This window comes from Taeniopygia guttata, chromosome 4, assembly GCF_048771995.1.
Source record: "Taeniopygia guttata chromosome 4, bTaeGut7.mat, whole genome shotgun sequence".
Lineage (NCBI taxonomy): Eukaryota > Metazoa > Chordata > Aves > Passeriformes > Estrildidae > Taeniopygia > Taeniopygia guttata.
Genome location: NC_133028.1, coordinates 10,672,296 through 10,700,238, shown reverse-complemented (window position 1 = coordinate 10,700,238; position 27,943 = coordinate 10,672,296). Strand labels below are relative to the sequence as shown.

At 40.4% G+C, this 27,943-nt stretch overlaps 1 protein-coding gene across 1 annotated transcript; it reads left to right on the top strand.

Moving 5' to 3' along the window:
* Positions 1 to 2,209: 2,209 nt before the first annotated feature.
* HTRA3 (HtrA serine peptidase 3) lies at positions 2,210 to 26,791 on the top strand. The gene is made up of 9 exons (XM_002194729.6): positions 2,210 to 2,778; positions 10,782 to 10,881; positions 12,487 to 12,709; positions 13,330 to 13,524; positions 16,118 to 16,150; positions 16,817 to 16,931; positions 23,194 to 23,242; positions 24,502 to 24,597; positions 25,821 to 26,791. Exons 1-9 carry the CDS (start codon positions 2,355 to 2,357, stop codon positions 25,984 to 25,986), a joined length of 1,401 nt encoding a protein of 466 aa, XP_002194765.1. The 5' UTR covers positions 2,210 to 2,354; the 3' UTR covers positions 25,987 to 26,791.
* The last annotated feature ends 1,152 nt before the right edge of the window (positions 26,792 to 27,943 follow it).

Below are 27,943 nucleotides of genomic sequence, written 5' to 3'. Positions count from 1 at the left end.
TCATTTTTATTCCTAACCTTACTCTCTGCATGACTCTTTTATTTGGAATAATGAGTTTTGGGGGGAATGTATCCCATACTATGCCTATGCTTATCTGAGACAAATAACTTCATCTGTTATATTTTGGCTACAAGACGCCAGTTAGTTAGCAGGAAACACCTCTCAGATTTATTTATTTTATTTTTTCTAATCCTAAATAAATGAGATGCAGGCTGATGTGAACTCATTTTATATGCCAAACTCTCTCCAATAAAGGTGGCTGTATTTATCTGTTGATATTCACCCTGTTTTCTTATATTGTGTCTGCAGTCTCCAAGTGTGACTACAGAGATAACAAGAGGAATCCAACACTAGTAACAGCAGTACTTCACAGACTATTTTGTATTTACTACTTTGTAATTTGAGAAATTTTTCCTAACCTCTTCCTTGTAACTGTCATTGTAAATAATGAAAATATTCACCTCACCTACACATAGTGCTCGTTTCCTTCAGATCCATGTTTCAGGCCAAACACTTTTCACTTTTATTAGTTTGTTTCCTTAAAGGTCAAGTTTATATCAAAGCACTGACATTTTTCATATTTACATACTGCACTATAAAGTCATTTAGGTAAACCTTACCTTTTCAAAGTGTGGAAAAATATAAGCTACAGCAAAATCTTACAGTTTTGTTATCATAAGACATGCCACATCTTTAGCTATGATGTATACCTTTTTCTTGTCATAAGTGAGACTGCTGCTGGTTGGAAAATCCAGGCTTGGACCAACTCTGCCCCTATAACAGAGGAAACAACAAAACACTAACTCATTAACTGTAGTGGGGGATTCTGGCTGCTGCCTACTGCCTTCAAGAGGTCCTTAACTAGAACACAGTATGGTGATTTCAACCCTATAGACTGATGCAGCTCAGTAAATTGTGCCTACTTAAACTTAGTTCACAGGATCCCATCAGAAGGCCTGAGGTAGTACTTTGCAGGACTACATGAGTTTTATCCCTTGTGTGAAAAAGAGGGAAAGGGGAACTGCAGGCAGAAGTCAAAGCTGGATGTGTCATATCCAACAAGTAAGACTTCCAAAGTTTGGTATAGTCCCTGGATGAGCTATGTTAGACATCCTTTTTCTGAAGTCAGCTTAACTCTTTTAAAAGCCAGCTCAACCCATACTATGATTAATTAATTTTAAAGTTATGCCTAGTAAAAGTTGTAATTACCTTAAAACAGAAGTATTTTCTTAATAAAGATGGTATGCATGACAAAATTTACTCTGTGTGTTATGAAGACTGTCGAGGTGACTAGTTGACAGAGCTCAACAGATGCTCTCTTCCACCTGACAGTCTTACTGAATACATTTAAGAATAGATTAAAAAGAGCCCAAACCTCAAATATTAAGGCTTTGGCATTATGTCCAACTAGTATTATAGAGAAGCTGCCAAATCTTTTGTGGAAGCAAATGACAGTGGGGAGCCCGGTAGATCCCCTTTGGCAGCTGGAAAGTGTCTCGTACAATGTTTAATGACGCCAAGCAGAACAAATGGCTACAAGGACTATGTTCAGCTATTTGTGCCTCTGCTCCGACACCTGCAAAGAGGGATTCATGCCCAAGAGCGTGTTTAACATTGCAACACAGACCAAACTAAGAGAGGCCAAACTTGATTACCCTTCGGTGGCAGCGGCGACAAACTAACTCCCTTATTACTGCTGACATTAAAGGAAGCATCGGGGAAAGCAAAGCGGCTCTCGGCTCTCTGCCCCCGAACTCAGAGCGGTCACAACGCTCAGACGGAGCAGATTCGCCTTTGTTTGTGCCACGTCGGGCACCCACAGCCGCTGCTGTCCAGCGGACGGCACAGCGCGCCTCACGCCGGTGATTTACCAGCACACGGGCGGCTCTGCCCCGCACGCCCAGATGAAGGGAGCGGACCCTCCCCACTCTGTCTGTCCGTCCGTCCGTCCCGCCCGGGGTGGAGCCTGCCCGCCCGGGGCTGCCGGTGCTGCTAGGGGCGGCGGGCCCGTCCCACATATAACCCTGCCGCGCTGCCGCCGCCTTCCCTCGCCGCCCGCTCCGCTACCCTCGGCGCTCCGTGCCATGGCTCGGCCCCTCAGCCCGGCCAGCTGAGTCCTGCGGGGACCGAGCCGGCCGTGACTCCGCGGGCCTGTGCTGCGGCCTGCCGCCCTCCTCCCGCTGCGCCGTCCCGCTCGGCCCGCAGAAGCGCTGCCCGCGGCAGAAGACGCTGTCCTGCCCGAGTGTGCACAAAGCCCGCCTTCCCCTTCCCTCGCCGCGATCGCACCTTCCCGCCTCCTGCCCCGGGGCCGGGCGGGCTCGCACGCCGCTCCGCCGCCGCCGTCCCCGCCGAGGATGCGGGTGTCGCTGCTGAGCCCGCTGCTGCTGCTGTCCCTCAGCGCCGGCCCGCACGCCGCGGAGCTCCCGCTCGGTCGCGCCAAGTGTCCGGCCCGCTGCGATGTCTCCACGTGCCCCAGCCCCAGCTGCCCCAGCGGGTACGTCCCCGACCGCTGCGGCTGCTGCCTCATCTGCGCCGCGGGCGAGGGGGACTCCTGCGGCCGCAAGGAGGACCCTCCCTGCGGGGACAGCCTCGACTGCCGCTACCCCATGGGCAAGCGCTTCGCCAAGGGCGTCTGCCAGTGCAAGCTCAGCGCCCAGGTGTGCGGCAGCGACGGCCGGACCTACGACAACATCTGCCAGCTGAAGGCAGTGAGCCGCAAGGCGCTGCAGCACGGGCTGCCCGCCGTCGCCCAGGTCCAGAAGGGAGCCTGCGAATCGGGTAGGAGCATGGTGGGACCTGTCGCGGGGCGGGGGGAGGCAGACCTGTCTTCCAGGGTGAAGAAAGCCATGATTTTCACTGGCCTGGGAAGACTGGGTGGCTCTAGGGACTCTAAAAACCTCCAAGGATACGGCACCTCACCCAGCTGCTATTGACACCTGTGGTATGCGGAATGGATGCTCAGGTGCTTTCCGAACAGCAAAACTCCTCGACGCTCGGTGTGGGCTTGGGCTGGGGTTTGGGAAGGTGTCCCCGGCAGCGCGGCCGTGGATGATGCCTCGCTGAGGTGCAGGTTGCTGCCGCAGTGCTCCTGGGGCAAGAGGCCGTCGCACTCGCCAGGTGGGTGGGGGTCGCTCGGCTGCCAGGCCAGGGCAGCGGCCAGGAGCTCAGCCCCGGCTTTTCCTGGCGGCAGGGCAGCAGCTCCATCCCGCTCCCGTGCCGCCAGTGCCGCCCCCGCTCCGCGCAGCGCTCGGCGGGGCGGCCGCGGCGCTGGCGGCGTTCCCCGGGCGGGTGGCACAGAGCGCAGCCTGCACAGACAGCGGGACACGGGAACACCTGAGCCCGGCACCGTCCCTGGGCCACTTTGGGGTGTTAATCACATTGACCCGACAGGCGAGTCAGAACACCCCTTAAAAGCCCATCAGAGCAGAAATATCTACTACTGAGTAATAGATAAATCACCTAAAACATAGTCTTTTGCCTTATTTGCTTTCTTGACCAAAGGGTTTTGTAGTGTTGTAGAGCCCCTAAGTAGGGAAAAAAGAAAAAAAGCCTGAGACTCTCCTTTATAGTGTAAAATATTGTTATTCAAGCTATCAAATGATCTTGTGGTTGTAGTAAAGTTGAGGCCTTTGCTCAGATCCTGTGATATGCTATGACGCACAACTTCAGGCTTGGTGATTTAACTTTGGAAAGTTTGGTAATCTCTTAAGCTAGTAATTTCCTTTTAGTATTAAATGTGTCTCTTTATGGAAGTGTTAATGCTGGCAATATCTTTCCACATACTTACTGATATATTATTTTAAGGGTTTGATTCTGCTACATTTCCCATAGAGTTCCTGAAAAGAGAGAAATGCTATGCTTAATGCAGTTTTCAAACATGCATTAGAGTTTCTGTTATGTCAGGTGAACCCCTCACCATCCTATTTATTCATAGCACACTGGCCAAAATGATTGGGAGGGTTCAGAAGAAAAAGGGGTACTGTTGCAGCCTTTCAGTTAATAGGGGATCTTTCTTATATATCCTGATCTTTGGAAAGGGTAAACCAGTTCAGAGTGGGAGTATATTCAAATTATGTTCCTGGAGTTCCTTTCTGAGCATCTTGTCAGAGCCAAGAATTGTTTCAGATGCTAGCCTGAAGCTGCAGTGTTCCATTTTGCCTGTACCTTTTCACATCAGCATCTGTTAACTTTAGTGCTCCTAAAACTTGGTTGAAACTGATCCACATGAAATAATCAAAATGTTTAACCAAAATGAGTGAACTAGCCTGCATCTGAGAGCTTGGCGAGTAGTTGGCATTTGGTATAAATGACATTTTCCTTAAGGAATCTTCCTGAATCTAATGTTAATAGGCTTAGGAATTTGGAGCTGTGAAGCAGAAGAACTTTCTTTTTTTAAAGCAACTATTTTAGTGCTCACTTTATTTTAGCTTTTTTTTCCTTTTTGTCTCAGAAAACCTCAGCTTAGATGAAGCATCTGGTTCTTTGTTGAGATTTAATTTTTTTATTCAGTTCTACAGCTGCACAAACTGAAGCTCAAAGAAACAGAGTGTCTTGCCCAAGGTCAGGCTGAGTTGGTGGTTGAGCCAGGAATAGAACTCAATTATGGTATCTTTTTGTTTGGTTGGTTTTTTTAAACAATAACATGTTATGGCTGTAATGAGAGGCTTGGAAGAAAGTTGACAGTTTAAAATTGCTGTAAAATTTCTTTCTCCTGTTCTTGCCTGGCCTCAGATGACTCAGAGTTTGAAGGGATAAGGTAGTTATGAAGTAAATGCAGTTTTACTTTACCATCCATATATTAAAACAATCTCAGATAACAGAAGCTTCACATAGTATGACTAGGGCCCTATTTAGAACATGCACAGACCCAGAGTGGCTCCTGAAATGTCTGCTTCTCTCCTTTTTCAGTTGCTTATATTGATGCTGAGTTGCATTCTGGCTGTAATAAGCCCAGACAGCCTGAGAAACTTGGGCATGGTTTCCTGGTGACAGCAGTCGGGTGAATAGGGATGCATGAAACTTGGGTAGTAAAGGATGCAGGAAGGGAGGAATGAGGTGGCTAGGGTTACTGAGTGATAATCAAAAAATTAACAGAATTTAAAATGTTTTTTTTCCTTGATTTAGTCCTGGGTTGGGTTGAAAAGCACCATGTCAGACTGCAAGTTCTGCATGCAGTGGTCCATAACTGATGCCCTGCAATATGCCAATGCCCAGGGGCTTCTCAGAGATACTAGTAGGAGCAGTCTGCAGAAATCCTGAGCAAAGTTAAACTCCCTGCTACAAATACTGGGGGTTTTATAACTTTTTTCAACACTAGGTACCTTTATCTATGGGAATATATTGTGAAGCAGCTGGGTTTTTTTCATGCCTTCTTTCACTTACTGTGATAACAACAAGCTATTACAAACTAGCATGTAAGTAATGGAAGAAATACTTATGGAATACTTACTCTGTAATCAAAGATCTAATCTTACAGAGCCCTTTTACTCAGGGCAGCAAGTGTAAGTTTTACCAATGCCACGTATCAATCATCTCAGTCAAAGGATTCACTTGGTCACCTGCCATCTACGGTCCATCTACTTGTTTCTGTGTTTCTTCAACAAAGGATTGGTTTTGATCTCTCAGTACAATTTAGTACAGTTAAATTCCCTGCAAGGTTATTTTGCAAATAGCTTCTGTGAAGAGTGTTCAAATGTCAAAAGATTTGTATTTTCTTACCTAAAATATGGAAGCAAATTTTTTTTAATACAGGTGCTCTTTTGTCAATAGAACAAGGAAAATGAAAACTTAGAAAATCTTTGAAGCTGGACTTGACACTCACCATTTACTGTCCGCTGCACTGTTAACCTGAATTCAATCTAAGAATGGGGTCATGATGTTAAGACTCATCCAAGTCAGTCAGATCTTTGCAAGATAAGAACCTAAAAGTTCATTTTCCTAAGAGTGTTTGAAACACAGTTCATTCATAAGTCATTGCACACAGGTGTTTGGAGTGTTCCTGTACATAACCTTGGAGATAAAGAGGAACAACTGAGTGTATGATTACTTGCATTTCTGAGAAGTTGGCCCAGTAAGGGATAGAAGTCTCCTGCTGGTGTTATTGCCATCAAAGCCTTAAAGCTGCCTGCAGCTTTATTTAGGGAAATGTACAAGGTATTAGCTGGAAACACAAACTTTGGTCACATTCCTGTACTGCCTGTTTTCCTTATGCCTGAGTTGCTTTGAGTCACCGCAGGTGAGGATGGATAGTGTACAGTACTTGTTGTACAATTCAGAGTAGAGCACTTCACTGCTTTTTGAAGGCTAGGTAACAGGAAAAGGATACTCTTGTTGCATCTCATCGTGAGAGTTGCTTGGAAGGGAGAGATAGCAAGCATGTAAAGTCAGTGTGGTGTCTGAGCTAGAAGGCTTATGCCAGCCTGTCTCTGTCTGGCCCTTGTGATTGCTGCATTGCACAAGAAAGCCACTTTGGTGTTGGTTCACCAAATTGTTTTCATCTGTGCACGGTAGATATCCATTGTATAAACAAGTTGCCTGAACCATAATGTGGCATTAAACTCACCAAGACTTTATGGTCAGTGCACAGCTATGCAACTTGATCTTAATGCTGAATTCATCAGAAAAGCTGCCCATGAACCTATGTTTCCAGCAGATGTTTCTGTTTTTTAAGCAGAGACATTATAATCTTTTATTTGTCTTTCATTTCTTTTCATGAAAGCACAGTAGGGACAGTGGTTATCCCTGGTGATCAGATCTGCCAGGTTGCAGTCCTCCCTTAGACATAATAATTTTGCTGAATGCACAGATCTTTTCTGAAGCTGGTTTTAAAAGGGGGGATGGGGAAACAACCTTAAAAAAATGAGTTTCCCAGGCTCACAAATTCTTAATGAATATAAAAGTGGGGATTTTAATACAATGTATTGTCTTTACGAAAGCAGTGAGTGTGATTTGATTTATTTCTACAGGGACTAAGTTGGCAGATATTCAGAAATGTTCAGTCTTTTGAAAATGTAAATTGGTCTGGTTTTATTGTCTTCAGTGGGATTATAATGATTATTTCTGCTGATTTTTTTTCCAGTTCTCTTCATACTAGGTTAACTCTACAGACTTGTTGGCATTGTTCCTGGTTTACAGCAGTGTTAATGAGATTGATGTGGGTCTATTGTCTCTGCAAGAAATTAAATAAACCACTATTAAATTAATGCATAGCCTGTAGGTAACACCACTATCCAGGAAAAAAATCTTAAACTGATAATAAGCCTGCTCCAAAAGGCACTTAGCTTTAGCTATTTAAATTCAGTGTAGTTGGAGCCCATAAAATTTGAAACGTAAGATCACATTTAGAAAATGGGCTGAAAATCTTTAGCTACAGTTTATGCACTTACCTTGCAGTCTGGATTTTGAGTGTTCTGTGAGGGGAGCTGGAGACCTGAAGATCTAATCACTTAGTTGAAATTATAGGCTCAAAGTTCAAGGCTGCTGAAAATCTGGTAGATTTGTGGTTATGGAGCAGATTGGGGAAATCTAGGGTTTTTGGCTAAGAAATGCATAGACAGCTAAGGACTCATACAGCATAAATTTGGTTTTGTTTCAAATACAACCTGGTTGCAGCACCTTTGAAACTTGGTAATGCAACGCATGGCTAATTGGATCAAATTATGGTTTTTTGCCAAGAGAAATTAGATTTTGTTAGTGTGAGATGATTTTGAACTCTCAGTAATAACATGGAAAATAATGCACGTTATTGAGCGACCTTTGAAAAACTATGTGGCAAATTCAGAGGGTCAATGGGTCAAAACTTACAAAGGTGCTGTGAGCTCAGAGCTGTTACATGCTCAGGGCAGCAGTGATCTGAGGGCTGTGTGGGTCTCCACAAGGCAGCAGAACTATGGAGGGGAGAGATACATATTTAACTTTCTCTTTTAGTAAGGACAGTAGCAGCAGCTGGAGTCTACCAACCAATGCAAATTAAAGGATAGATTCTACCTCTGCAGTTGTAACATTTGTATTCAGGATGACATTATACAGTATACTCAGTGTTGGATGTTACTTCCTTCTTCAGTTTCCCAGGCTTCATTTCCTCCCTTTTGAAGTATATTGAGTCTTCTGATGAAAACCATCAGTTTAATAATTTTGCACTAAAATGCTGTTAATAATAACCAACACTTCAGTTCCCTTAAATAGTGCTGTATGTGTGGGAGTAAATGCGAGTGTGCAGTTACACCTTCCACATCTATAGTTTGAGTTCCTGGCTCATCATATGTGTTTAATGGTTCTCATCACTGCCAGCTTGCAGAAAATGATTCAAGAATGATCAAGTTCTATGAAAGCATTTCAGCTTTGTAAGTCAGTTTTCACCAGTGTTTGGTCTCCAACAGACAAGAGGAAAAACAGCTCATCTCTGATCAGCCCAGATCTTTGGGCATGCCTTTGGTACAAAACCTGACTGCCTGTTATTCTTGATCCTCCTTTGTTTTAGTTTTCCCTTTAATATTGGTGCAGATCTGGATTTTCTTTCAAGTTTGAGCATTCTTGTCTGCTAACCCCAGCAGGGAGGTTCTGGGCTTCTGCTCAGGCAGAGAAATGTTTTCACTGTAGTATGAAAAGAAGAAAAACATTGTTTCAATTTTAGTCTCCTCTCTGTATTGCTGCATTTTATTTTCTTCACCTTTTTTCATGTTGCATTCACTACCTCTTTCAGATACTTGCTCTCTGCCTCCCCCAAATCGTACCTGGAAAGCCACTGCCACCCATGATGTTTGCCTGGTGGCTGGTCAGGAGTGGTCCAGACCTGAGGTTTTTGGCAGGCATCTTCCTGTGCTTGTGGCCGTGCACAGTGCTGTGTCCATTTGGCCTGGGCAGAACAGTTGAGCACTCAGAAGATGCAAATGGGTTTAGTTGCCCTGACTCACACAGAGCTGTGCTGATTTACACCAACTGAAAGGCTGCATTCATCCCCAGTTCTTCCCCAGTTCTGTGCTGGTTCATCAGCCTTTCACTGATGTATGGTCATGTCTGCTAAGGTAAACATGATGGCAATGTTATATCCTGTCAGTGAAAACTTGCTGTGTAGGCAAGTGTTCAAAGTCATGTCAGTAGACTTCAAAGGACATACTGCATAATCAGGCAAGCTGCTTGGGAACTGAAGGTAAGATAACTCTTCAGTGGCCTAGTAAGCAAAATAAATAACAGTATATTGTGCTTACATTTGACTGTCCTCTGTGATTCCTGTTTGCCTTGTTTCTTTTAAACTAAGCATTAAAGCAAGCACATTCAATTGGCTGGAGGGATTCTTCAGTGTGTGTGCGAATGTACATAGAAATAATAGACTGAACTAGTCCTGCCAAGCTGTTCCTTTTGTTTATTAGGTATCACATAAATCTAACTTTCTAAATTTATGCAGTGTTTCTTTTCATTTAGAAGTAAATCCCATGTCCAGTAACAGGATAAAAAACTTACAGATTTCTGTGAAGAAATTCCTAATCTTCTCGGTCTGGTTTCTTCAACTCATTTGCTTCCTTTGGTAGATCACATAGTTAACTTTAAAGCTTCAGTCTGTGAACACAAAAGGTTGTTATTTGAGTGTGGTGATACATCCCCTATCATATGCTTTACAAGTGTGGTGATATGACTCTGTATCAGGGACTGCAGAGAATATAACATTTAGCACAAACAGGGCTATTCCTTTGGGATGTTGTGATGCTAGAATCCAGGATGCTGTGGGCTTTCCCTCCCCCTCTTTAAGATCTTAATTTCCCACTATTTTATTCACTCTTAATGAATGCTGTGTGTAGTGCTGTTTAATGTAGTACCATACTGGCTTTTGTCAGACATTTTAGTAATCTTTTGCTAGGCCCAGCTGCATGTGACAGCTTAAATGTGAATTTGCAGGAAGTTTTAGGTGCAAAGTTTATAATTTAAAGCAGGTTTCTAATATACCTACTTAAAATAATTAGAACTTAAATTCGAATTGTGACTCCCAAATTCTGCAGCTGTGATACTCAGTATGTGCTAGACCACATCTGGAATATTTCATCCAGTTTTGGATCTCGCAGTACAAGAAAGGCATTGACAAGCTGGAGTGAGTTCAGAAGGTCATGAGGATGACTGGGGGAACTGGGCATATCTCCTGTGAGGAGAAACTGAGGATGCTGAGCTTGTTCAGCCTTGGGATTAGAAAGCTTCAGGAGGACCTGACAGCAGCTTCCCTGTGTGCCAGATCCATACAGAGGTGCATAATGGGAGGATAAGAGCCAAGGGGCATGAATTGGAACATCAGCTCAATAAGTTCAGACTTGATGAAAGAAAAACCTCTGCATCATTTGGAACAGTGAAGCAGTGGGACAAGTTTCCCAGGCATTTTCTGGAGTGTCCATCCTTGGAGTTTTGCAAGTCCCAGCTCTGTTTCCCTTTCCTCAAAGCTGATGCAGCTTTGAGCAGGAGGCAGAACTAGAGACCTCCTAAAGTCCTTTCCAGCCTCACCTATCTTGTGTCTTAGATAATAACAAGTAGTTGTCCTCAGAAAAGTGCTCAAGACAGAGCTTGTAGACTTCCAAAGAAAAGAACTTAGAGCTGAGTGTTGCTGATGTTTATTTTTCTCAGGATCACACAGAATGCTAGGTAAGTTTTGAACAATCTTAGTGATTTTAATTTCTTTTCCAGTACTGTTTGGAAGCTGTTCTAGTAGGAGAAACAGACCAAATCAAGGCAGGTTCATCTTGCCTACTTGATAAAAAAATGTATTGTCTTATTAACATATCCAATTCTTTCTGCTAGTATAGGTCACCTACAGTCCAGCAGCCCAAGATACAAATTCAACTTCATAGCTGATGTGGTGGAAAAGATTGCACCTGCAGTTGTGCACATTGAACTTTTCCTCAGGTAACACTTTGAATTCTTTGTTTTAGTTACATTACTTAACAAAGGTCTACAGTGTAGTAACTTACCTTTTGAATTTCTGAGGTTCACAAAACATTCTAAAATATTACAGCAGACCCATTTCTCCAGAGAAGCACACATATGTGTGTTTTGTTCCTGTTCAGTAGATCTATTCTAATGGGTTACAGTATTATACAATATATGCTGTCTACCCTAAAATAAGTCTATCTCATCTTTGGAGGTCTCTTCAGCCTTCGCTAAAATGTTTTGCTTGTTGGACTGCATTTGTTATCTCAATTTAAATGCATACATATATGTGTGTGTGTGTGTGTATTCAGATGCTAAGCTGAAAAAAAACCACGTACTAAATTTCTTGACCAGTGCATCTCCAATATTCAGGATGCTGAAGCTGAACCTGAACTGGCAAGATCAAAACTGAGTGCTCAAAGCAACCTGGGAGGTTTAAATATGAGTCCTCAGAACAAGCTGCTGTCAGAACAAATTACTGCAAATATTGCATATGCTCCATTATGTGAATACCTTTCTTCATGGAGTTCTCTCAATTTCCACAGATATAAGAATTTATTGGAGAATTTTTGTAGGCTTTTTTAATATACAAAATCAAGACAATCAAGTATATCAGGAGACACAGTTTTATGCACATGATGATTGGTCCTTAGAGAGGATGTTTTAGCTGAAGATGTTTAAGATCTTTACATATGTAGTTAAGATTTTTTGTTCTTTCCCTACAAGTAAATGTTTGCCCAGCAGCTTGCTGGGCGCTAATTTTGATACTTCTTTTTCCTGGGATTAGCTCCAATTAGCTGTTTACTTCTAAATAGCTGCTGATTAGCTGTTTACTGCTAAATAGCTCAGAACTTTCAAATATTCTTACCAGGACCATGTCTTGGCAGCAAAACTTTTTGGTTCTTTTCTCATCTTCTGCTACACAGGCACTTTATGTTCCCCCAGCAATCTAAGATCATTACAGCAGTTGTTCACAGAGAAAATTCATAATGCCTTGAACAGTTTATAGAATCTTTTACCTGTCTGTTTTGCAGCACATGTTGTTTTCCACCAAGTTTTACCCTTTGTTAGTGTTTTTGATTTTTTTCTTTCACATTCCTAGTCATTTTGGTTTCCAGACATGCTTTCTCCACCCAGTCTGCACTTGGGCTTCATGATCTCTTAGACCTTGTGTCTTCCTTTATGCCTCTGTCCAGCTGCAAGGTTCTTTCTTCCCCTTTTTCCATTAGATGATCAGTTTATTTTTTAGCTTTATTTCCCTCTTTCAGTATGTAATCAATAACCTGTGGGTTCAGATGTGCTCCATCTCCTTCCTTTTTTGTCACCTACCTTCTGTTCAAAGAATTTTATAAAGACAGAATTGGAAACCAAAGGAAAAGGATCCTGCTGATTGTAAACCTCAGTTCCTATCTCCCTGACTGACTAAAACCAGTTACAATTTTCAGTAAGGTATCCTTTCTTTGTAATTAAAAAAAAAAAAAAAAATTGATTCTCAGGGTGAAAGGTGGTAAGTGTTGTCTAATATAATCTTCTCTTAAGTTGGTTTCCCTTATAACACAAAATTGCTTGCTTTTTGTACAGGCACCCTCTCTTTGGTCGAAATGTCCCCCTTTCCAGTGGATCTGGGTTTATTATGTCTGATTCTGGCTTAATTGTGACCAATGCCCACGTGGTGTCAAGCACAAATGCAATATCAGGGAGACAACAACTGAAGGTACAGCTCCAGAATGGAGATACCTATGAAGCGACCATCAAAGACATTGACAAGAAATCTGACATTGCAACAATAAAGATTCACCCTAAGGTGAGTGACATAAACAGGAGAATGCCTTCATTTGGGCAGTTTGTTTCATTTAGTACAAAGTGATTGACTAGAATATATGATTAAGGATTCCTTAGAAAGATCTGTGCAAAACAATGTACTGAAATACAGGCCTGGAAATTTTTTGTATCTTAGAATTAAATTACTTTGTCTTCTGTGCAAGAAACTGTACAAAACGAAGAAAAAAAATACCACTCATTTAATGCTTGGAAAAATACCCAGGCTAATCTTTCAAAGCTTTGTGCCAGTATGCATGGACTGCAAGGTGGGCATAATGCATAGGGAGTGTCAGTCAACAACTGGTCAGTGGTTGGCTTTTATGCTGTTTCTAGGGGGAGGCAACAATCTGCTGGAAAACGGAAATTTTCATGCTCTTTTCTCAGTGAAATTGTTGGGAACTACAGATAGCTGTTTGTTTTTGAAGACAGTTTAAAACAGCAACCCTCCTAGCATAAGTTTTGGGTATAGGATAGTGAGTGTTTTTTTCATTAATGTAATGGAAAATATTTGTTCCTAACTTTTTGTTAGTTTTTGATCTTTGCAATCAAGTTATTTTTAAGTATGATCTAATGCTTATTTCGTTCTCTTTCTGTTTACTTAAGAAAAAACTACCAGTTTTGTTACTGGGACACTCTGCTGATCTGAGGCCAGGAGAATTTGTGGTGGCAATTGGAAGTCCATTTGCCTTACAGAACACTGTGACCACAGGTATTGTCAGCACTGCTCAGCGAGATGGCAAAGAGCTGGGCCTGCGGGACTCGGACATGGATTACATCCAGACAGATGCCATTATTAATGTAAGCACGAGGTGTGGGATGAGCTCCACTTCACATTCCATCCCTGCTATCCAGCATGGAAGTGCCTGCTCTGAGAGATGAATCCAGCAGCTTTGTTCTTCTTTTTCAAAACTCTATGCAGTGTCTGTAAGGTGTGTTGAGTCAGTGTTGTGAAGGCAATGATAAATAAAAGTTCTCCCACTGAGTTTGTCTGTGAGGATGCTGCATAGGTCAGATGCTTTGAATTCTGTGAATCTCATGCAGTGACATGGTTGTATCAACCAGCAGTAAATCAAAACATTTCTCTCTCTGCTTGCTGAGTTGCTCTGGTCAAGGAAGCTGTAGAATAGAGCCAAAATTTCTTTCATCTCCATCCATTAGAAGCAGATGGAGTAGTCACGTTGAGAGTGTGTGCTTCAGTTTAGTGACAGGATACCCAGGTAAGAGCATAAGGAGAGGAGTGGGGGTTTTTGTTGCTGTTCCTGTTTTCCCTTTGCACACCACATAATCAAAACAAGAGTCGAGGTGGAAAACAACAAAAAGTTTGAGGTACGGTTTGGAGCTAAGGGTCCTAACATTGCATGTTATATAGAAATACATAAAAATAATGTTCCTTCAGAGCATCTTGGAGTGATCCAAAGAGCTTAAGTGAAGTGCTTGGGTGTGTTTAGCTTGTACTGCTTCTAAAAAGAGCACTGCACACATATCTGAGGTGGAAAATGGCCTAAAATTTTATACCTTAAATCTGTTACACATTGAAAGGAAAATATTTTCAGGATTTGTTTGTTGGACTTTAATGTCAAATTTGACATAACTAGAAATAACTGTGTTTTACACACACAGAGTGCTTCACAAATGGTTATTGTCACAGGCTTGTTGAAAGAAATTGTGTGGGGAGGAAAAAAGAGGGTAATTATTTTTTGTGTTAAGATACGACATAAAAATGAGCTTTTTCAAAAAGCTTTTGTATGACCCAAGAGCTGAACCTCTCCAGACATTTAATTGGAATTACTCTTTCCAGCTGTGCAAGGAGAATAAGGAAAACTTAGGCAAGATGGGTTACTTGGGAGCACACACTGAATTGGTGGTGGAGACAGAATTGGAACATGGAATTCTTGACTCCCTGCCTATACACATTTTTCAAGCTCAGACTCCTTCCTTGTGTATGTACTTAGACAGTTTCTGCCCTCCAAAGCTAATGAGCAGGTTTAGACAAGGATAGCAGAGTGTGTCAGATAATGCTGGACCAAAGGAAGAGTGATGGCAAATGAGGTGAGGAAAACGACACTAAGTTTGAATTGCTTTGGCATCTGAGACTGCAAAATATGAAGATGGTCCCTGGCATAAGGATGCTTTGTGCTTAGCTAATGCACTCGTTTTCTCCTGAGAATGGGAGGAGTTTGAGAGTTGGTCTGTTCAGAGCATTCCTGTGGCTCAGCCAATACTTTCTTGCAGGAATGTGCATGCAGCTGCCTTTTGAGAAATGCTGGGATAGCAGTAACATAGGGCAGGAGAAAACAGGGCCTTAAGGTTCTAAATGGGGCTGTATTGCATGTGCTGAAAGTCACATCCTTCAAGCAGGAGACAAGTGAATGAAGGACTATGTGCTGAGCAAGGCTGAAAAATCATTATTTTGGTTTCTTTGTGCCAGTCAGACATAAAAGTCATGTGTGTGGCCTCTGGTCACTGGAGAGATACAATATAAGGAACTTAACTATTTGTTGAATTTGAACTTTGAAGCTGTTTTATAAATTTTAATGTCTATTTTATTCTCGTAAGAATATAAACTTTGCCCAGTGCTATCTAAGTGTAAACAGTTTGTGTCTCACTTTTCTGTCATACATCACTTAGCTTTTGTTTCTTTTGAGTGATAAGTTGCTGCTCTTGGCTGTTTTGCAAACCTACTTGAAAACTCTGGCCTCACTCAAAAACAAATTGTTGAGCCAGCTTGAAGATGGACAAGCAACTTCCCCAACTCTCATTTCCTGTGGTCCTGTTGCATGTTTCCTTTAAAGTGCATTAGGTATTAGGTAATTTTGGGCTGTTCAGAGCTGCTTTGTGCCTTCCCTAGAGAGGGAGGATATGTGTCTGTGGTTACTAAATCAATCCTTATGTAGTAGCTACCTCATAGCAATATGCTGTGATTAAATATGTAAGCCACTCCATTTTACTCCAGTGGAGAATGAAAGACTGACTGTGTTACAAACCAAAGTGATGAGTGAAACAAAAATTGTACAAGCATCTCACTGAAGTATAAATTTAAATAACTATTTATTATTTCAAAACCTTGTTCTGACAGGCTTTAGAAGAATCAAAATATTAGTTTTAGCTATTCAGTGTCTTAAACTCAGGGTCTGCCTATTTGGAGGGGCTCCTGACTTAATTCCTGTTTCTGAAAATAAAAAACAAAAACCCAAATATAATCATGAGAGGGGTGGAGGGATAGGATAAGACCTGCTTGTAATCTTCTGTGATTAATATTGTGTCTGTCAGTGCTGCCTAAGAAATTACCTCCTCTCTTTCACTTCTGTACAAAACCAGTACTGTTTGTAATGAGAGTTTCATTTCCAAGACTGAAGTATTAATTTATTGTTCCCTTATGTCATTTTTACAGTATGGCAACTCTGGAGGACCTCTAGTTAATCTGGTAAGTCCATGTGGCTTGGTTTTGTTGCTTCGTTGGTTTTGTTTCAAGAATTATTTTCAAGTGTGAGAATGTTCCCTTGGAAAGATTCATAGGTCATTCCAGCTTCCATTTGTTTAGCTAATGGTAGGCAGATAGCCTGTAGCTAATGCAGAATATGCAAATTAGCTCTCAGTTCACACACCATAGGAAAACATTGCCCCATTGAGCACAGAAAATGTTACATTGCAGTGAGGAATATCAGATCTGGAGGGAGCAGTAAGGCTGGTTCACGCTGTGGAACCTGGGATGTGCAACAGAGATGGGACCTGGCTCACCCACACAACTCTTTCAAACTAGATTGCTTTAAATCAGCATTGGTTTTGCAGGGCAGTGACTTGTGGCTGTAGTGGTAGTAGTGACTCTACTGCCCATGTGGCAGAGGGAATGTCTTGCTGAGTGGTGGGATGGACATTGGATGAACACACTGTACTGCAATCTCTCTGGCCATCACAGTTAAATGTGAAACAGATCATGAATCAAAGCCCAGATCCTCCCTTATAAGTAGTGTTTATTTCTTGAGTGATTACAACACTCTAAAATCTCTTGCACCAGTTTTTAACATATGCTATGCAGGGAGCTGGATCCTGTACTTAGGAAAAAATTTAATTGGGTGTTGCCTCTCAACAGGATGGTGAAGTGATTGGGATTAACACCTTGAAGGTCACAGCTGGAATTTCTTTTGCTATTCCTTCAGACCGTATCACTCAGTTTCTCACAGAGTCACATGACAAACAAAGTAAAGGTAAGGTCTGCAAGAAACAGGGACATCTTCCAATTATTACACTGATCCAGGTGAAGTGCCAAAAGACATGGGTGTGGGATCCTACTAGTGAATGGAGCAGCATCCTTCTCCATTATAGAGCATCAGAGACTGGGAAATAGAAAACAATCTCACAGAAGTGGGAAAGACTTTTTATTACTCACGCCCCCCAAGAGCAGACAGTGTATATATAAATATGGGAAATAGGTCCTCTGAGAATAGTGAGGACACAGATGAATCATCACTGTCTCAAATGATCTTGAGAACAGATGATCACTTGTTTAAGGAGTTTTATTCTTCTCTTTTCATTTATTGTCCAAGCAAAAAGATCAGGAAAAAACCTTTTTAAGCACCTGGACACAGGTGGGATGTAGTTCATAGAATCTGACCTATATTTTATCTTGGTCATGTATGTCAGTGCTATATAATCAGATATTGTGACAGACTCTCAGGCCCTGGTGGAAGAAGAGCTGTTATTAGTTCATGAAGAAATACGTGGGAAGATGGGGAGAGGCAGAAAGAAAGGCCTGTGCACCAAAGAGCATATAAATCTAAGTATATTGGCAATGACAACTGCAGTACTTTAGACTTTTTATGTGCCTGCAACATATCTGTCACCCTGTTCTAGATGTCATACCATAGGCTGCACAGCCAAATCTGATCTCGTAATACTGCATCCAGGCCAAACCTTCCTTACTCTTTTGTTTGCCAATTTATCTGTCCACACCCTACTACTAATCTTTTACCATGAATATTGGCTGCTGCTGCTTTTTCTCTTGAATCTTTTTGTTATTAATCTTGTCTTCTCCTGAGTTCATCCAGTTCTGATGCCAGGGTTGTTTCTCTGCACCACTGTCTTCTCAGATACTGTTGTTTCAAAAACTTCCCATAATCAGCGATTTTAAAGTGATGCATCTGCTTGTATGAGAGCATCACAAACCTGATGGGTCCCCTCATCTGTGTTTTGCTGAATTCCACAAATCATATTGTTTTCACTGTTGATTTGAGGGAAGGGGGAGGAATAGTTGAAAAAAAGTTGCTAATTACATGCTGAGAAATGCATTTCAAAGTAGCTGACATAACTTTATTTCGGTCAACATGTCAAAAAAACTTACTTATTCGCTCTGGTTACTAACTTATTGTTGGTTTCTGAAACAAACAGGTGTCTCATTAGTGATGTTTCTCCTTAGTAGCAAACTGCTCATCCCAATCCAGGGAGAAGCAATGGCTCAGCCTGCAGGCCTGGCCTAGAGGCTGAACTCAGGCCTTGTGCAGAGCCCACCATCTCCTGGTAACTGGGGCTGGAGAGTCAGTGAAGCTTAGAGATGTCACCACTGAAATCAGTCACCTTGCTCCTTCAGGCACCTGTACCTCCACAGAATGATGAGCCCAGCTAAGGGCCCAGAGACAGCTTTGCCCATGGAAGGACCCTAGGAAAAGACTGTGAAAGATCAAAGTCTATACCGTGATTGTAACATGCAGATTTTTACTTTTAATCATGTCACATAATTCCCTGATCAAAAGGATTCACAGTTTCTCTTAGTGTCACTGTGACTGTCACTGCTTCAAATATCCTGGGGCACAGGAAATGTTATTTAATTTTCAATTTTTTTTTTTTGCTTTTGCTTCTCTGAAGTACATCTTATAATTTTGCTAAGGCAGAACAGTCATTTAAAGCCCTTGATAAATAGAGAAAGTTTCAAGGAGATGTTTTCACCATATATTTGAGATGTAGTGTGCATTTTTAAGCCTTTAGTAATAACTCTCAGGTTTATTGTATAGTCGCTATTTTTTAGTATAATGAATTTATGTAAGCAGAATTTTAGCGATGTTTTTATCATGTTTTCTTTTCTTCCAGTTATGCTTCAGTAGTTTCATTGGGATCCTCCCTTATGGTACAATTAGGTCATAGAAAGACGTTTATGGGAATTACCATTTTGGTCTTTATATCATATTGCCTGAAGATAACACTCCCTTAGGATACCACTCTTTCCAAATTTACTCTGGCATAGCAGATACTCAGTTGTTTAATAAGCTTAGTATTTTGAATCTTAGTTGATCAGATAACTGTTTTATATAGAAGGCCTATATTTTTTTAAATCTTACCTATTGTATATAACTTCTAATATCTGATCTACTGAAGAACAGGAATGGAGAGCAGGGGAAAAGTAAAGGATGTCATTTGAATGAAGAATTTGCACTGATTATGCTATCTGTACATCCTATATTACCTAATGCATTGTTAATATATAATAGCACATAATTTTTGACCAAAGATTTGCCACAGCCATCATAGAGATGTTTGTCTGTTGAATGGTCTGAAAGCCTTTGCTAATTTTGGGGTTACCAGCAAAAAGGTTAATGTCCTTTTATAGTTAGGAAGTCTTAAATTGCTTTGTGAAGTTAAGTATTTCATCTGTAGCTCAGTTTTAACCAGCTGTGTATTCTTTGTTTATGTCTGGAAGTTAACTACATGCTTTTATTTTTTTTAAGGAATTTCTCCATTTTGGTCTTGGCTCTATCTATTCCTAGTTTACACTTGAGCAAAACAGTAAAATTAGAAAGTCTTTTAGATGCTTTGAAGTGGAGGTCAGTCAGTCAGCAACTTGAAAAAAATATAAGAGAGAAAATCCATCCTAGAAGGTCAGCTTGGCCTCTAACACTGTCAGCAGAAAAGAGAATAGGCCTTGTTTCAGATGGGCAAGGGGGAATGGGGAAGTTCTGCCTTGGCTACACCCAGCATATCATTTACATGAATCCTCATTTTACATCCCCAGGGCCTTGTATTAGTTGTGTTGAATCAATATTCTTACCTTTGTATTTGAATGATTATTACCCATAATAATTACCACAAATCATGAGGGTTGCTTAGCAGCCTTGCTGAGTATAGGTTCAGACCAATGATTAAATTCAGCTATGCAGTTTACATGAAGGGGACACTGCAGACAGACCAGCATTATAGGTTTGAGCCGTTTTCATGTTTTCTGTTTGGCAGTAGAATCTTTCTTCAATGTTTTCAGGGCTGTTCATGTAATCTACAAGATGAGCTAGGTGCAAAAGAGATTAGCAGAAAAGTAGTTTTGCCTGGCACTTGAATAAGAAGTGTAGGATCCATTTCTTTACTTTGAAGTCCTAGTGATATACTGGCCCCACTGAAATCTGCTGTATTGGGTATAATTTTGTACCACAGTTACTCAAGCCCATAGATGTTTGGGTACGTGACCCCTTAATTTGGATTTATCAATTCTTTTTGCTACAGTTTATAAGTCATTAACATTTCTCTCTTCAATTGGTGTTTATCTGTCTGGTTTGTATCTCTATTGTTGCAAGCACCAATAAATAAAGTTTAACAGTAAGGCAAGTGCTTTCCTTACTGTGGAACAGAAATTTCTGAGAATTGTGAACTGCTTCTAGACACTTGGGGTCAGTTGCTTTTGACTTTCTATTAAGACTAAGCAGATTTAAGTTTAAACTTGTGGTTGAGGCTGGTTTGCTTGACTTTGTACCTCTGGAATCAGTGTTTAATCTGGCCTGGTGTTTACAAAAATGAGATTTGAGTCTTTCTCTTCTGTGCTACACTCCAGCTTTAGGCCACAATGGTTTCACATTTGCTAAATCTGATTCTTTTAACATATGAATCTTTTCACTACTGCTGGGACTGCACCCTTGTGATGTGCTCCTTAGATTTATGACATCACTTTATTCCAGATCTCCTAATTATTTTTTCTTTTCCCTCATGATTGCATAAATTGCCAGAATGAGAGGTTTTGAGACTTTCTATTCACAGAGTAAATGTAATACAACAGTGGTAGTTTCCGTTGCCATATACTATCCCTGGCAATGTCACTTAGCCCCAGAATCACCATGCCTATATTTTGGAAATTTTAAAACAGCACTTGTGGTTATCTGTGCCTGTTCAGTCTCTGCTGATACTTCAGATATGGACAATTATATTCCCACTAAACTTGGTTGAAAACTTTGGTTTTTGTTGAAGGTGTTTGATTTGGGTAAAATTCAGTGGACTGGACTTCTGTGAAACAAAAGGACTGAATTTTTTTTTTTACTTGTATTCTGACACATAAAATGTCTGGAAAGGGGAAAGAGAGGAGTGTATACTCTGCTGCTAAAGTAACCTGTGGCTCATAGTTTTTAGTTTTACTTTATACAATAGCCTGCTATTCTTGTAGTATGAATTGCTATTTACAGTATGGCAAACCTACTGCAGAGAGAGGGCAAAAGGGCTTTTTGGATTTCAGTGTGTGAGCAGGAGTGAAATAATATTTTGACCTGCCCAAAGTTGAAGGTAGAATTAGAATTTTGTTAGGAATAAGTCTATAGTTGCAAGATATATTTTTTTCCTAATGCTTTATGTTTACATGTAATCTTTAGCCACTGCAGAAATAATTCCCTTTATCACTAGTGTCATTTCCCCTGTGGTTTTTCATTGTTGCCGTTCTGTTTCTTCCAAGTCAATTTCTTTTGTCTCTTCTTTCATTTTCATTTTTCATCATGTAAACATTTCTAACTCAGGCTCCAGATCTTGGTGCATCTGCAAATTTCTGCCTCACAGGCTATGACCAGCATCAAATTGTTTAATGCAAAGAGAAAACTTGTCACCACAGATGCTGTCACTGATCTTATGAAAGGAATTTCATTGTTTTAACTGTCCACATTGCATGGACAAGGGGATTATTTTCAGGTGGGAGAATTATAATGTCTGAATATTTTTAAGAAGTGAAAAATTACATTTCTGCTATGGGGACTGGAGGAGCACCATGAGCTAGTTCATGGTCATGGCCAAAGCTCTTCAGACTTCAAATTTGAGCAATTGAACTTCTTGACACTCTTACTATAGCTGATTTTGATCTTGCTATTGTCACTTTAAAATAGAGGAGAGCCAAACATTTCAGGGCAAAGTAGGAATGGATGAGAGTTATGGATGCCAGATTTTTCAGAGTGTAGTAAATCCAATGTTTAGTAGACAACATTTTCAGTGACCCCAGTGGGAATATTTGGCATGTGTAATATTCAGAACTAAGTCCTTTGCTTGGGAGTATTTTTCTTGGAAAGAATAAGAGCTAGAGAAGACTGTGTACATCTCCTTTTTCCTCATGGAGAAACTCAAAGATCTTGTTAAGTCGTTGTGCTGGAACAAGTAAAGGGAATATTGTTTCATGCCGGATGTAACTGAGTACTGCAGCGTTCACTGTAGGAAGTCATCAAACTGCATTTCTTTCATAAACCAGCTGTGCAATATCATGACTTACTAAAAGCCAACTTCAGAAATGTGGTGCTCTTCCTAAAGGAGTGATTTCTTACCACTTAAAATTCCAGAGAGTCCTGGCGAATCATAGAATTATAGAACAGTTTCTATTGGAAGGGACCTTTAAAGGTCATCTAGTCCAATCGCTCTGCACTGATCAGGGACACCTTTCATTGCATCCAACCTGACCTTGAGTGTTGACAGCTGGGGCATCTCCCACTTCTCTAGGCAGCATGTTCCAATGTGGTACTACTCTCATCATAAAAAATTCTTCCTGATACATACTGCTAATCTTCCCTCTTCTGGTTTGAAACCCTTACCTTTTGTTCTGTCTTATAAGCCCTCTTTAAATACTGGAAGACCTCATTAAGGTGTCCCTGGAGCCTTCTTTAGGCTGAACAACCCCAACTCTCTCAGCCCATTCGTAGCAGAGGTGCTCCAGTCCTCTTAAGTATTTTTGTGATCATTTTGGCAAAGTTCTGCATGTTTTGGGGTTTTTTTAAACTTATTTTTATCCTTTGGGGTAGAAATAAGCCATTTGCATTATAATCAGTGTGAATCTTTTGATTGCTCATTCTCTGAAAAGTGGAAATTTAGATTTGTTTGGATTCCATTTCTACATTTTAAGAACAATATGATTAAATTGTCTTGACCACTTACAGATTAAATAGTAGTTGGTTATGGAATTTTCCATTTACTGAATTTGTGATACTAAATCACAGCAATTTCCTGGAGGAAAAACTCTTACAGAGTGTCAGTGAGCTTTCTCTCTTTCCCCTAGTTGCAGAGAGAGGGATTGTCAATGTGTACACCAAAGCTAATTTAAAAAAAAACACTTTAGTACAGATGTGTGTGACTTTGTTTAGTTTTGTTAAAATCTGATATGTTCTGTTTTAATTTTCAGCTATTTTGGGTCATCAAAGCAGTTGTTTTTGTCAGTGTTTGCCTAAATTTCCTAAATATCTTCTGTGTTCCTTTCAGATGGGAAGAAACGTTTCATTGGCATCAGAATGTTGACAATAACACCTGCGTAAGTATCTTAGAAAGGAAATTGTATGTTCATGCACACAAGGTGTGGTCAGCAGTGGTTCAGAACTTCATTCATCTTTCTCTACAAATCTCCAAAGATCCAGAAATGGGCATTGGCATTTAGGAAGTCTGCAGGCATTTAAATGATATAGGTGAAATCTGTGTTCTGAGACCTGGAAATTCTCTAAATACTGATAGTAGTGGATGTCCTGCTGATGGCTGAGGGAAAATGGGAAGAGCCTGAACACAGATTTTGGTTCTTGACAAGGACACCTGGAATTATACCAGGTTTTAGGTGGCATTTAAACAAAACGGTGCTTTCAGGTGACTCTGAGTGCCAGTGACCCATCAGCTGATGGAGGGTTGTTTGTTTTATCAGGGCCAGTGGAGGCCATATGGTGTGAGGTTTGGTGCCTAACCATGAACTAGAAAGAGCTGCTAAAGTGCCAAACTAAAGCTTTGTGTCTCATATTAACAAAGCCAGAAATGAACACCCTCCTCTGGCTCTTTACTGTATTTTCCCTCTTACATTGCTTTGTTATCTTGCTGTTACCCAGGTATATTCTTGGATAATAAATGAGGGCTCTTATGCTGATGTTCTTTCCCAGCAGTAGGCATGTTTCCAATGTGGCAGTACACTGCAAAATTAAACAAGACAATTTCCAGCTGGGGTTGTAGTAAAGCCATCTTTTTTCCTTGAGTTACTCTCCTGCAGTCCTCCCTGAAGGGTTAGATCCTCAGCTGGAATGAATCAGTATAATGGCATTAACATCACTGATGGAGAGAAACTCAGAAAGTTTCTCTGCATAATTGTGAACATGATGTGAGTTTACTGCTTTTGGAATATCTAAGGAAGCCATGTAAGGTGTCTACAGGCTGCTTTCAGAAAAAGACCACTTGCCTTGTTGTGTTTGCTTAATTTATTCAATTGTTAGCTTCCTCGGTACTAAATCAAATAATGAGAAGCTGTGTAGCCATTTTGGCTTGTTTTCCCTCTGTGGGATCAAAATTTTTCATGGTAGACAGCCCAGTAATTCATCCTTGGTTTAAAATCTTCCTTTCTAGAAATAGATTTTAACCCACACTGTACACAGATCTGAAAATCCCCTACATTTTCATCACAAAATAACAGGCAAATGATTAATTGTTTTTAAAAAGTAAAAGCTTTTTATTTTTTGTCAGAAAAAAGTTAATTAAATAAGAATATTTATATGCTTTTGTAGTGCAATAAAATTCTGTATAACTTTGTTCTTCTTTTAGCTTGGTGGAGGAACTGAAGCACAGTAATGCTGATTTTCCTGATGTCAGAAGTGGAATTTATGTACATGAAGTTGTTCCAAACTCACCTTCTCATAGGTAGGTGGAGCACATTATTTTCTTCACTGCAAATAAACCTCCAGAGGGATACTAGAAGGTAATATTTCTTTTTATATTCAAGTATGTCCTCATACCAGGCTTAATATGTATTTAGACAATTGAAAATTGTGCCTCAAAATATTTGTGCTAAGATTCTGCTCACCTCTACAAAAATGAAGCATTTCAGAACTATTTAAATAATGGAATTGTATAGGTTGGAAATGACCCTTAATATCATCAGTTCAAACCACAAACCCAGAGCTGCCAAGGCCACCAGTAAAATCTGTCCCTATGTGCCACTTCTACCCATCTTTTAATATTATGTCACCTTCAGGGATAGTGACACCATAACTTTGCTGGTCAACCTTGTTCAGTGTTTGAAAACCCTCTTTGTAAAGAAATTTTTCCTACTAGCCAATCTAAACAACCCCTTGACAACTTAAGGCCATTTATTCTTGTCCTGTCACTTGTTACTTGGTAAAAGAAACTGCCACCCACCTCACTACAACCTTTGATGACAGTATGAGACACTAACAGTGTGCAAATAAAAAGAACATCCCAAATACAGTGAACTAATTTGAGGAGTTTTGTGAAGTATGTTGAATATTAATAAACAGAAACTTGGATTAAGCTTAAGCAGGAAACAGAATAGCATTCACATAGGGCACTGTCAGAGCTGTTATCTGAGACAGTGCTAAATCTTAAAGGAAGAGCGTGTTCTACAGAACAGTTGCAAAATAAAATATTTCTAGAAATGATTTTAGAAAGATCAAAAGCAAAAGTAATAAAAGCAGCTATTCAGGATTACTTTTGAACAGCAAAAGAGAGATAATTTCCCAATAGTTTAGCTGGTGTACTTGTCTTGAAATATTGAGGTTTTGATTTTCAATTCTTCAAATACATATTCGTGGCATAAAAGCATGGTTTTGCAAATGGACTGAGTAAAGTGAATCTATAATAGATAAAAGCCTTTTCTCTTTTTCATTTGCTGTAGTTTTGAAGACATGAGAAAATTGCTTTTGTTGTTTAAGTAAAAATCCCCATTCTTTTGCATTTAGCAAGTGCCACCTGTTATTATTTCACAGCTAGGAGGCTGGAATTTCCTTTCAGTGGAGACTAAAACAAATCCAGATTTATTGCATTTGCAAAAGAGGTGGTGAATAGCCTTTGTACTTTTCCTCTGCATCGAGTGCATCCTTACTGCCTTTTCCTTGTCTTTGCAGAGGAGGGATCCAAGATGGAGACATTATTGTGAAAGTCAATGGGCGTCCTTTGCTGACTTCCAGTGACCTGCAGGAGGCTGTGATGAATGAATCACCTCTACTACTTGAAGTTCGACGAGGAAATGATGACTTGCTATTTAACATTGAGCCTGAAGTTGTCATGTAAATAGAATTGAGGGAGCTCTCACCATAATTAAACTCACTTATTCTGGAACACTAGATACCTCCTTTACAGCTACAGTAATTATTCTTCCTGTTGACTAATGACAAGGTGGACTAACTTAATTGCCTGAGCCATTTCTGTACATAGTAGCTAGAATTATTTCAAAGATGCCATTTAGAGAAGATTTAAATGTCAAAGAAACTTAAGAACTGTGTTCTGGGGAGGAGGAAAAAAAATGATTTTGGGTAGCTTGTAGAAATGGGTCCCACTTCCTGCAGATGCAGAGCAGGTTCAATTCTGCATATGGACAGATCCAAATACAGTTGGAAGTGAGGAAGTATATAAAAGAAGGATTTATTCTTAAACTGCAATCATGGCTGCAGCAGACCCAAGTTATTGCAATGCAAAATTGAGCTTTTTTTGTTTTCCTTTTTATGTAACTTTTTCAATGTGAACCTATTATTGGCAAAGCTTGTTCTTAGTGCTTCTGTGCTCCATGTCAATGCAGGTAGATGAAATCTGTAAATATTGAAAGGAGCAAAAATGGTGTCAGGCTATAGAGTGTTACACCTAGGTCATGCGATTTTTGGAATATAGTAACTGATTCTTATAGAATTAATGCCTTATATATAAATCAAAACGATGTGCTGAACAAAGTTACGTTTGAGAAAGTGCACAATTTTTAAAGAATTTGATACAAACTTGTTTTGCATTTTTACTGGTAAGCTTTGCTGTAAAATTGTTACACTACTTTTGGCTTTGACTGTGTATGTTTCTACTGTAAGGAGATTAAAGTTTACACAAATAATCTGTTGATGTAAACCTCTTTTTAAACAAGTATGTCTTCCCTGCTTCTTCTGTCTGACTGGAATAAGCTCTCCCAAGAGAAAATTTTCTTAGAGAAAATTGGGCCCTGATGTTTTGAAAACCCTTTGCATTCCTAGAATATAATTATTCTGCCTTTATTTAGACTATGTTTAGAAATGCTTTGCACACTAGTTATTTATTTACACTGTGTTCTTCCATACTTATGAATTGTGCTTTGATGTCAGTTAGAGAGTATCAAATTGGGATCCTGTTGTCCTCAGCTTCCTCTGTATGTGATGAGAAGCAGAAGGGAAGCACACCAGCAGAAGGGAAGCAAACCTATTTTACAGCTAGAACATGTGAGACTTCTGTGTAATAAACCCAGGAGAGAAATTGTTAAGAGCTAAATCCAGATCTCCTAGGTACCCCAAACCAAACAAGTATCTTTCCCCTTAGCGACTATTGCTTCATTTCCCAAAGAGTCAGAGGAATGTTTCTATCTGGAGCATTTTCCACATCAAGCTGTGCTTTCTAGACCTGTTTCTCATGTCTTTGTTGCACTGATGCAAAAACTTTGGCGCAGTTCCCTTGAGGTTGCCATCATGCCTAGACTTTCTGGTTATACCAGCTCACTCATGTGTGACAAGCCTTTCATCTTCAGGTTTGTGCAGTGCCAGACATGCAGAAAAGCACAATCTGCTCACTCCTTGCTGGCTGACTGGGACTGCAGCTGTAAAGCTCAGAGGTGGATGGGGCACCTTCCTCTTAAAAATGAACAGTGTTGCTTTCCACCCCAGAAATGTGATGTGCCTGTAATTATGGCTTCACCCCCCTGCTGTCACTAAACAAAGAGATATTTTCAGACCACAAACGAATGATGGTCAGTTGTACCTGTTGAATATTCCAATTCCTTTATGTTAAGATACAGCCTTAGCATCCAGACTTGTAAAAACCCTACTTGTGTTCTGAACTTAGGGTAGCTGTGGCATGCAGAAGGATGCTTTCATGGCTAAAGTTCAGCCTGTTCATCCATGTGTACCATGTTAGTACCAACATTTTAGTTTGTGAGGGGTGTCTGTTTATAACCGTTGATTAATATGAAAGAGTATTTCTAATTTGTTGCTAATTCTTCAGGTTTTGGCCAAGAAATTGT